General features: G+C 36.3%; 1 protein-coding gene across 4 annotated transcripts in view; it reads right to left on the reverse strand.

The window, feature by feature from the left end:
- Positions 1 to 11,669, reverse strand: part of LOC132008464 (cytoskeleton-associated protein 5) — a 106,848-nt gene that overhangs the window by 43,293 nt on the left and 51,886 nt on the right. For all 4 annotated transcript variants that reach the window (XM_059387112.1, XM_059387109.1, XM_059387111.1 and 1 more), the window contains exons 9-16: positions 9,494 to 9,598; positions 6,851 to 6,940; positions 6,564 to 6,728; positions 5,864 to 5,992; positions 5,131 to 5,313; positions 2,124 to 2,237; positions 1,505 to 1,615; positions 471 to 563 (exon numbers count right to left, since the gene is read on the reverse strand). In XM_059387112.1, the coding sequence (XP_059243095.1) occupies positions 471 to 563; positions 1,505 to 1,615; positions 2,124 to 2,237; positions 5,131 to 5,313; positions 5,864 to 5,992; positions 6,564 to 6,728; positions 6,851 to 6,940; positions 9,494 to 9,598 (990 nt within the window). The remainder of the gene's footprint in view (positions 1 to 470; positions 564 to 1,504; positions 1,616 to 2,123; positions 2,238 to 5,130; positions 5,314 to 5,863; positions 5,993 to 6,563; positions 6,729 to 6,850; positions 6,941 to 9,493; positions 9,599 to 11,669) is intronic.

Consider the following 11,669-nt stretch of genomic DNA (forward strand, 5'->3'; position numbering starts at 1 on the left):
AAAAAAAAAAAAAAAAAAAACTTCCATATACATAAACTCCCAGTTACACAGATCTACTTTTGTGTTTAATCAAAATGCACACACTCCACTGTTTACATTTCAAATTAGATGACACATTGGTTGATTTTTTAAAAAAAGTCTAAAAATCATTACCAAAACTATACCTCTCTCACTCCATAGGATGATACGATGGAAATTACCTCAATGAAAGATACTAAAATTCCCAATTAAAAATTACCTGAAAATTAAACAAGATGGAATCGGGAGGGAGACAAACCATAAGATCTCTTATCTCATGAAACAAACTGAGGGTTGCTGGGGGTGGGAGGGGAGGGAGAGGGTGGCTGGGTTATAGACATTGGGGAGGATATGTGCTATGGTGATTGCTGTGAATTGTGTAAGACTGATGATTCACAGACTTGTACCCTTGAAGCAAATAATACATTGTATGTTAATTAAAATAAAATTACCTGAAAATTGGTTTCTTTCCATCCAGGTTTCTTGGCCAGCATCCTCACTAATGCCTGGCATGGCATTTCAGTTCGATCCATTAGTTCAACAGCCTTAAAGTAAAATAATAGACTGAGAGTTAAGGGGTTAATGATTAGCCAGGGAAGCAGTACAAAAAAAAGTCAAGTAGGTGACTTGAAAGAGAGGGAGGAATGGAAACAAGGAATGTTACAGAGGGAGCTTAGACAGCTTTGTTTCTTAAGTTGGATATTTGATACATAGTTGTTTTATATTAATACCATTGAAACTCTTCCACCCACCCACCCTGCATTTCAGAATTTCAACAAGAATATGTTCCAAGGAATATCACCGTAACACTGCATTTGCCTAGTGCGTGGCAGAAACTGCTTATACATATTTTGAGTTATCTGATTTTCCTAAAAACATATAGCAAAGTAGGATAGGTTAGAAGTAGTTAAGTATTAAATTTCAAAGATACACAAACTTGGGTCTAAACCTGATAAGTGTGGCACATGCAGGACTGAAAGCCAGGTCTCCTGCTTTAAGTCCCAGTGCTTTTGTGGTTTCTATGAACTCTTCTCATTAGAATCAGAGTAAATGTCAAAAGGAACTACCATGCACAGATTTCTGAAAGGAGCTTCTCATACCAAGTAATAATGTCTGTTCTTCCAAGAATTGTGACAATGAAGAGGGAAACCGAGAAATGGATGAGGGGTTTGAGTGGAACTATCTGTTTGCCTACTGAGTTTAATGAACAAATACCGTGATATTAAAATGCATCTAAATCTTGTAATTCAGACTAAGCCTACTTTTCTTAAGTATTAAGTTATGAGCTTATAGAAGCCACAGAAAGCAGATACTGAGAGATAAACACTACAGAGCTAAAAAAAATACCCCCCCCAACTTATCTTTAGTTAAGACCCTGAAACATGTTCACTGGATGTGAAACAGTGCAAGCAGGACAAGCACTTTTGTCAATTTCATTGCTTCTATGTAATGACATTTCACATCCAACTCAATCCCATGCATCTACCTTTTGGAACTCCTCCATACAGGCCAGCCTTTCCTTCCAGTTACTGCTGTCCAGAAGCTGTATACAGGTAGCGGGAAGGACAGCTGAAGCTTTTTCTTCACATACTTCTACCTGTAAGATACAAAAACACTAAAATTAAGAATTGCTTAAGGAGAGGAGCACCTGGGTGGCACAGTCGGTCAAAATGTCCAACTCCTAGTTTTATCAACTCAGTCCATGCTCTCAGGGTCAAGAGATGGAGTCCTGTGTCAGGCTCACACTCAGCGCAGAGTCTGTTTAAGATTCTCCCTCCTTCTGCCCCTCCCCGTGCCCCCGGCAACATGCTCCCTCTTGCTTTCTCTTTCTAATAAATAAATAAATCTTTAAAAAATAAAAAAAAAGAATTGCTTAAGGAAACAGATAACAAGGATTGTAAAAATACCCCAGGCCAAACTACATGAACACTCCACAGGTTTGCTATAGTATCTGAGGCTTCTATCCTACTACCATAAAGGGCAAGTTCATGAAGGCACAGTTTCAATAAACCATGTTGTAGAACTCCACAAACAAAGAATTCAAATCTTATAGGAACTGACTTTCCGTGCCTTTAGAAGTTTGAGGCACTTTGCAAAATACTGACCGAGAGCTCAGGTTCCACTATTTCTTTGGTCTCCAATCCTTTCTTGTTCTTGGTTCCAGTGCTCCCTGCACCTCCTGGTGCAGCTGGTTTCCCCTTCTTAGGTGGCCCACCAGCCTAAGAGCAATTAAAAAAACACACACACACACACACAAAACTAAACCACTTAGGATTTTAGAACAGCATTTTTTCAACTTTTTTGGGCCAGAGATTCCCTGAAAATTTGTTTTAAAATGAGGGACTACTCAACCAAATAAATACAGGGTATTTTTGGTACCCAGGGAACTTAGCAATTTCAAGGGCAGGTAGACCTCTTCAAGGCCATCCATGGGGAAATCTGCAGACCCCATTAGTAAGAAGACCCTCTAATTCAGAATGAGCTAGAGATAAATGAAATGAAAATGGACTGGAATTATACTACATTTACAGATTAATATGAGAATTAACATTTGATGCCTTTAAATACCTCTAAATCTTTCCTACACTAGTAAAGGACAGCTCCTAACTTCCAGCAGCTACCCAATACTTCACTACAAGATACCCCAATAACAGGAAAATATATCATTAACTCAATGTAGAACTACCTAATTTTGAAGGAATAGAGTGGTTGTTATGGCAATGGCAAGTGGTCTAGTTATGTTGAAGATGGCCACAGAAATGAATCTTTTTATTGTTGTAACAGTTCTTCAGCTGGCCTACTTTTATTTTCCAAGTATATGACCATATGATCTACAAAGTGGTAACTCTGCCTTTTCCTACCTCATATTAGGTTTTACTTTATTATCTAATTGTAGAATGTTATTAAACAATAATGGAGCCAGCAGGCATTTTTTGTTTTACTTCCCACTTTAATAGAAGTACTAGTTTTTCATCACTATGAAGCATGATATTGACTTGTGGCTTGCCAGGTCTACTGCTGTCTATAGATCTCTCTGTATGTATTTAGTCATGTCAAAGTATCCAACCATTTCTATGTAGTTAAGAATTTTTATCATGAAGATATGCTGAAATCTATTATATTCTTTTACAGTGTCTGAAATTAGATTTCTTTTTATCTCTTAACTAAATCTTAAATTTAGTTAAGTTTTTGAATATTAATATTGAACCATCCTTGCAATCTTGGAATACACTTCAGTTGGTCGTACTTTTTATTATACCTACTGGCTTCTATCTGCTAATACTCTATTTAAATATCTTGATTTAAACATCTTGATTTAAATATCCAGTTTTGAAAAGTTACAAGAAATGCTAATACTCTCTTTAATATCTTGATTTAAACATCTTGATTTAAATATCCAGTTTTGAAAGGTTACAAGAAAATCACAGTTTATCACAAGGCACACAGCCAATGGCAGTAATGTTAATACGGTAACACACATCACTACACACATCACTATTCAAATCATTCCTCCTGTCTGTTTTGGATATTTGTTAAACTATGCCCCAAACCTAAAAAAAAAAAAAAAAAAAGAAAGAAAGAAAGAAAGAAAAGAAAAAGATAAAATGCAGAGGGTCAAATTAGTCCTCAACATCCAGACCTCCTCTGAAACCAATGTTATCTTGAACATAATCTGAGCATTTAAGGTGTAGTTAGCCAAAACAAAAAACCTGTTTTTTTAATCAAATGAAACCTCCAATACCTGCCAGTTCCTATCAGCAGTATGATTTGGCTGGTTCGTAATAACAATCTGATAGAGAGTTCATTGTTTTCTGATCATAAAAACAGAAAATTCTAAACTCTTTGACTAACCAGAACACCTCTTCTGGATCCTTCCCTGTAATAAATAGCACTCTGTATAGAGTACCTCAATTAATAAATCTCCTATTTTTCTTTCTTTTTTACGGACATATATATTTACTGGCTTAATAGGACATATTGGTAATAAGTATTTTCAAAGGAAGAATGAAGCAGGTTGCTCCCCAACTTTTTTTTTTTTTTTTTTAAAGGATTTTTTTGTGTGTTTAAGAGAAAGCCAGCCAGCATGGCAAGGTTCAGCAAGATAAGAAAAGGCCTTAAGGTCCTGTGCCCAGGTCATTGTCTAGAGAGGCAATAGCTGGTGAGACAGAAGGGAACCGCTGCTAACCCCACATGAGAATGCTGAAGAAACAGCAAAATATGAATGAAAATACACAGACTGTAGTTGGAGACACTTGGGTCCAAATCCCAGTTCTGCAACCCTAGCCATTCACCAAATGTGTGCCCAGTTCCTGCTTCTGCCAGAAACTCGTCTGTGCATATGCAACTGAGCAGTGATAAGATCTTTATCCTTTAAAGTTTACGGGATGATGTGGGGTGACAGAATAAACAAATAAGTGAACAAAAAAATAGCACAGTATTCTGTGCAGAATACTTAACCTTGCCGAGTCTCACTTTCCCTTTCTGGAAAAATGGGAATCACAAAACACCAATTTCATGGGTTGTTTGATGATTAAATGAGATTACTTAGGTAAAACACTTTCCAAAGTAATGCTTTATTAAACACCAGTTCTCTCCCCTAACTTCATGTTAGGGTTCAGGGTGAGGAAAGGAATAAGCTTTCTGCATCTATAGTAGATAATTTCATGCTTCAGTGTCCACAGGACAAATGTTCTTTAAAATAATGCCATATTCATCTTTAGGCATTTCCCTCTTCTATGCTTGTACAAAGGTACATGACCTTGACTGGTATGTAGACTTGGTGATGTGATTTAGCAGTCTTATTAGCAAAATGACCAAGGTGATACTATTAATATTAAGTGCCTTGCCACATTTTCTTCATTTAATGATACTTTATGATCCCTCAAAATGGGCTCCTGTACATTCATTACCATTTTTAATTCTATTATGAGTTTACTTAACCAAATGTATTGTTGGAACACTCTTGGTTGATGGATGTTTTGCTATATTTTTAATGTGGTAATGAGTTCATTTCTCAAATGAAATCTATCGGAAGGATAATGAACCTGAGACTCAGATCCTGCCTTACTAAATTCTAACTTTTGAACTATATTTTCCGTCTCATCTATTAACCTTAGTAGCAGGTGCCTTTTTTAAGGGTCCTGGTTTGGGTGCTGAAATGTCCTTTGTGTCCTTATCTCCTGCAGCCCCTGAAGTGGCAGTCCTTCCGGCAGCAGGCTTGAAGTCCTTCTTATCAGCAGCTAGTCCAGCTTTCTTACCATGTACCAGCTCTACTTTTTCTGAACATTCTTTGATCTAGAGAATGAAATTAAGGTGAATATCATTAAGCCCAGCTCTGAAATATTATCACTACATTAGTGCTTAATAACTCACCTAAACCACAAATATATGAGAATTCAGAAAGTTTCCTTTTCAGGAGAAATAAATTATTCACTTTCTCACATTTTATTTCTACACAAATTAAAATTGTAATAAACATACAACTACATTTCTGACAGAAAACATTCATATTTAGAAAGGTAATTTTCCAGATACTAGAACCAAATTTATCATAAAACATTCTTTTTACCTCCTCTATGAACTGACCACTCAGCTTTTTTTTTTTTTTTTTTAAATAATCTGAAAGCTATTTCTATTCAAACCTCCACGGTAGCTTCAAATAAAATTTAATTCCTCAGAAGCTATGTTTTTACACTCTAGGCCTGAACCACCACTAGCAAATGAAATAACTTTCCCAAGCTGACCACCATTTTTGTCTTCATGAAACAGACAAAATTGAAACAAAATCATAATACACAGAGATAGATTATAATGAAATCGGACAAAAATCCTACCCCTAACCTACCTTATCGAGCTTGAGTTTGTCCACATCAGCTAGGAATGGATTTACTGCTTTTTCACCCACCACTTTCAATGCAGTACCCAATGCTTCAAAAGCAGCATCTCTTACTTCAGGAGCAGAATCATTGATGTGCTGTGGTCCGGAAGAAGCAAAATGATCTTAATCCAAGATATTTTAGGTCTTACTGATTTTAATTCAGACTGGTGATTACTGAATAAAGAACTTGCTTTTTACAGTTTACTGAAGCTAAGTGTAGCTTTCCCTTTGCCAACTAACAGTTACTCTTTCATATATTCTTTTTGGGTTAAGGAAACCTCTGGTAATCCATTCAGCAAATAAGTATTTCCTTTTCCTCCTACCCTCTATTTAAAATGCCTCATATGCAAATGATCTTCAAAGATTCCAAATTGTATGCCTGTGTGCTTGGCCAGATCCAGCAGAAAACCAGTGTATGGGCCAAATAAGAAACAAAATGTTTAGCAGTTAGTGGAATCATAAAGCTAACTTGTATTTTTCTTTGAGAATAGGAACACAGAGTACAAGAATTTGGATTCAGTTTCCAAAGCTACAGAGGGTCTGATCCTCAAAAGACCATAATCTACTAATATCCGTAAGTCAAGTAATCTCCGTTCATAATTAATATGGGAAAAAAAAACTTCCCTAAGTATAAAAAATTCCCCCAATTCCCAAGAGAAGTCTATACCTTAAGTAGAGCAGCACAAAAGGGCTTTAGCAAGCTCTTTGGCAGCGTAGAAGCAGTGCAGTGGCGGAAGCTTCTTGCAATGAAAAGAGATGTCTGCTGCTTGATGGTTGGATTTTTATTATCCATGACTGCTAAAACATCCTCACTGATGTTCTGCAGTGTGGTCTTTAGAAAAGAAAACATGGTCAGTGAGCTTTTCTCCATTGTAAGAATAATCAAAATATTACACTGACAAAATTTACATTAGATGTCAGTACGCACACATGTGTGAGTCACTCATGACTTACGGTGAGGAAGATTGCATCGATTGCCTCCTGCAGGGCCTGTACCACTTGAGGTTTCTTCTCTTTGAATTTTTCCAAAATGGTTGGCACAACCTGTAAAAGCAAATAGCTGGAATATTATTTTGCTGGCAACGAAAAAAAACAAGGTACTGGCATGCTACATGAATGAACCTTGAAAATATGTGAACTCAAAGAAGCCAGTCATAAAGGACCACATATATAGGATCTATTTAAATGATTCCCTGAAATGTCAAATCCACACAGACAAAGGTAGATCAGTAGGGAGTGGTTGCTAATGGGCTGAGGAGTTTTCTGGGGGGTGATGAAAATGTTCTGGAATTAGATGGTCATGAGAGTTCCACAACCTTGTGAATATATTAAAACCACTTAATTATACACCTTAAGGGGGTGAATTTTATAGTATGTAACTTATATCTCAATAAAGCCATTATTAAACAATGTTTGGCATTACCGAAAAAAAGTGAACATCTAAGTTGGATAAAAAGTCATCTACTTTCTTGAAGGGCACAAGGATCTTATGCCACAACAATTAAGGGTTCCCATTCTGTACCATGGTAGCAGTGCTTCTTAATTCTTTTTCTGCATCTACATCTTCATGCAACCATATAACCATTTCTATCAGTAACATCTCTTTTTAGACAAAAAGATTCTCAACTAGGTGGATTTAGGATAGTGGAACAGGTATAGTATATAATTTTTCTTCCCCACCTAAGATTCTGATACACTTCACTAGTCTGGGGAAGTCTCCCACCCCCTTACGACACTAAGAAAAAAAAACAGTACTAAAAACCGTAACAACTTTGATCAGAAGCATACCTTTATTCAAATGCTAAGTTTAGATCAATAAAGTTGGAATATTTATAATTTTTATCTTATAAACCAACTGTAATTCATAAAATATTTATTAAATACCTAATATATCGAATGAGTGCCAGGCACCGTGCTAGCAGGCAAATTAAATTTTTTTTTTTAATATTTTATTTATTTATTTGACAGACAGAGATCACAAGTAGGCAGAGAGGCAGGCAGAGAGAGGGGGAAGCAGGCTCCCTGCTGAGCAGAGAGCCCAATGCGGGGCTTGATCCCAGGAGCCCAGGATCATGACCTGAGGCAAAGACACAGGCTTTAACCCACTGAGTCACCTAGGCGCACCTAAAGTTGTTTTTTAAGGTCCACGAGATATAGCAAAGCTCAAAGTCACCCAAAAAAATTTTTTTAAGATTGCACATAAGTGATCGAGACCAGATGGAATATAGTTTCCATGGAGAAATATAAAAGACTTTTTAATACTAGTAGTTATAAACTTGAAAATCAAGATCATTTTTATATATATTTTACAAAAGAGAGCTTATAAATAGCTCAAGAAAATAAACCTGAACCATTAACATGCTTGACATCAAATACTGTATATGATAGTTTTTTGTGTTTTTTTAAAGATTTTTATTTATTTGTCAGAGGGAGAGAGATTACAAGTAGGGAGAACTGCAGGCAGAGGGGGAAGCAGGCTCCCCACTGAGCAAGGAGCCCTATGCTTACTGAAACTGAAGTATATTCTTTTTTTAAAAAGTACACTAATAAGTAACACGAAAACGACCCAAAGCTAATTAGCATGGATTGCATATATACATATAAGTATTGCATAATAAATATTATTGCTATAAAATACTTATAGTTTTATTCCGATTTATAATTTCATGTCTAAGGGTTTTATGGACCCACATTTTTATTTCCCTGGTAACAAGTTAGTCATAACTTATTTTTATTTGGTAGTGTATTTTTTTTCCAGTTAAGTTCTTTGCACTTATTTTTAATGCTATGAGTAAGCGAGCTCCAAATACCATAACTGAGCTTAGACATTAACTTCACAACATAAAACTGACACATGACTACAAATTATGAGGAGCCTCTAAAAGCCATTCTAGGTGATCAAATGATCAAGTGGCTAGCAAGTTCAACCCTAAAGCTTAGTAGGGTCAATTTTCAGGATGCTGCACCATTCTAAGTAATTCAGACCAGATTCAGAGGCCAATTGACAAATGCCACAGTTAAAGAAAACATCTCAATTTATTAAAACTGTTACCAAACTTAAGTGCTTCTAAATGTACACAAAGAGAGTATACTCCACAAATGGCTCCAGTCACATTTCTTAGAATAAATTAAATTGATACACCACCAAGAATGTAACCTATATAAAATGTCTCAAGTATGTAAGTAAATTATTATTTTTTAATAGGAAAACACAATATAATATATTGTATATATTTTATAACCACTGTCCAGGTGGTTATCACAAGTTTCATTTTATCCTGTTATACTGCATATAATCTTATAAGAACAAAGCAAAATATTAATAAGTAAGTAAGTAAGTAATAAGCAAATCAACTCAACTAAGTATTTAGGCTGTGTACCTAATTTTCTATATAAAGCTAAACGAATTATTTACAACCAACAACTTTACTGAAATGTTGTGAGGGGTTATGCTCAATATTAATAAAACTTAGCAAAAATTCACTTTGTCCAATAAATAAAGATCTTTTACAAAGAGCTGTTTTAAATCATAAAGCAAGCTAGCCTGCCACTAGTAGTAATGCTCTCAATTTATATCTAATAAGGAGTGTTACTCACGTGTCCTGCATACTGTCCAAATTTCTTCCTTAGTCCAACAGCCAGGCCAGTAAGACATTTTGCTGCCAAAGCCACCAACATGACATTGGTGTCCTTTCCAACAACCTACAAAGAGAGGGGAAGAAAGGAAAACAAAACAGTCACAACTCTGTAGAACAGAACTAAAAATGCATTCTTAAAAGAACTCTGCAAGCTGTTATGCTAATGGATAGCCAATTTTGTTTCCTACAAAAGAGGAAAAATTCTTCCTTGACTATTTCAAATTTGAGGGCGTCCTTTTCACTCTGTTTAGTCTCCTATCTTCAAATTCTACAGTAACACATACATAAAACCACAACTTCACATAGCTAACTCTCCATCCATGGTAGTCTGGGTTGTCACCATTGCACAACTCTGCAGAAGGGGACTCTGATATTGGCAGAGAAGCTGCAGGGCCGCTGACTTTGCTCTGGGGCAGGAAAAGCCAAAAGACAGTGGATCTCAGAAGAAAAACACCACAGGGAAAAGCTCCAATGTTTATATCCAAGGAGCACCAGTAGAAGCTGGTACAGGTACCTTCAAGAAGTCCATGGGGACTCTAAGTTGCAAATGGCATTGCAACCTTCCCTCCGAGGGAACTTCTGGCCTTGCGGCTGCCATTTTAAATACCTAATGATCGTCAAGTGTGCATTTCGAGTCTCTTAGCAGAGTTCTCTCCAGCATTATTTATACCACCACCCTGCTTTCACTCTTTACTCTTTTCCCAGGTGGAAATAATGCTTCGATTCCATCTCGGATTTTATTTCATCCCAAAGATCTTGAATTCCATAAGCAGAATGATTCCATAAGCAAAATGCTTCCTTCCTGATTCCCTGAATTAAACAACCCCTAGTGCATAGTATGCAAGGAAGTTCCAGATGGCACTTACATGCACTCCCTAAGTGCTAAGGTATAATGATTAAGAGGCAAGATTAGCATTTATTAAAAACAAATTAGATGCCATAATTTTACAGGTGCTTTATAATTCTTTTGTTATTTAATTTTTCAACCAAAAGCCTATAAACTAGGTAATATTATCAAATTTTGTAGACTTCAAAAATTAAATACAGATTAACTTGCTCAAGGTCAGAGCGAGCAAATGCGATGTGACATGATTTAAACCCAGCTATTTTGACTCCAAAGCTTTTGCGTTCTTTACCAAAGCATATTCACACTATAAATTCATGTTATGGCAAATTCATTTTTCTTATAAGAGGGATAAAATCAGCGTCCTAATAAATATTTTGTTAAATCCCTAACTACTATAAATTCATAGAGAAAAAGCTTCCATTCAGTTCTGTATTAAACTCACTATTGGCATTTATAAATGTTTGCTCTTTTTCTTAAACCAAAAGAACAAGTCAGTAATTATTTAGATGCAAGACTTCATATTTAGCATATAAATATATATTCTAGGGATGGTCACTGAAAACATGCCAGACCCCATTCCAAGAAATCTTAGTTCAATGAATCTGGGATGGGATTTGGAACTAGTATTTTAATATAGCTCAAAAGAAAAAGGCCATTAATCATTCCTATTCTTGGGAGAACAGCTCTCATATCCACCATGAGAGCAACGACCGGTGGGAGCTGAACCCTAGACAATGATGGTCCTGATGGAAAGTCTTGAAGAAGATCCTGTGAATCTGTTATAGTTCAAGATGGTTAAGCGTTTGAATGAACTTATAGGTGAGTGATGGACCGGGTCTGTCTGTCTTCAACACTCATTGTCAAACATCGCAGTTTGATTAAACAAGTTGCTCTAAATAGGGAAATGGGAGTGGGCAAGGTATAATGTCTTTATTTTTAAGAAAAACAGCATACACATGGGCAGGGGGAGGACTCAATCCAGATCTGAAAATCTCCACAACTCTGTTCTAGACTAGGGAAAGGAAGCTATAGCTCACAAAGTTAATTTAACCAAAATAATGGGAAATATTCTATAATTAAAAGTGCTGGGGGGTGCCTGGGTGGCTCAGTGGGTTAAGCCTCTGCCTTTGGCTCGGGTCATGATCTCAGGGTCCTGGGATGGAGCCCCACAAAGGGCTTTCTGCTCAGCGGGGAGCCTTCTTCCCCTTCTATTTCTTTCTTTTTTATTTTTTTTTAAAAGATTTTTATTTATTTATTTGAGAGAGAGACAGTGAGAGAGAGCATGAGT

Source organism: Mustela nigripes, unplaced genomic scaffold, assembly GCF_022355385.1.
Source record: "Mustela nigripes isolate SB6536 unplaced genomic scaffold, MUSNIG.SB6536 HiC_scaffold_148, whole genome shotgun sequence".
Classification (NCBI taxonomy): domain Eukaryota; kingdom Metazoa; phylum Chordata; class Mammalia; order Carnivora; family Mustelidae; genus Mustela; species Mustela nigripes.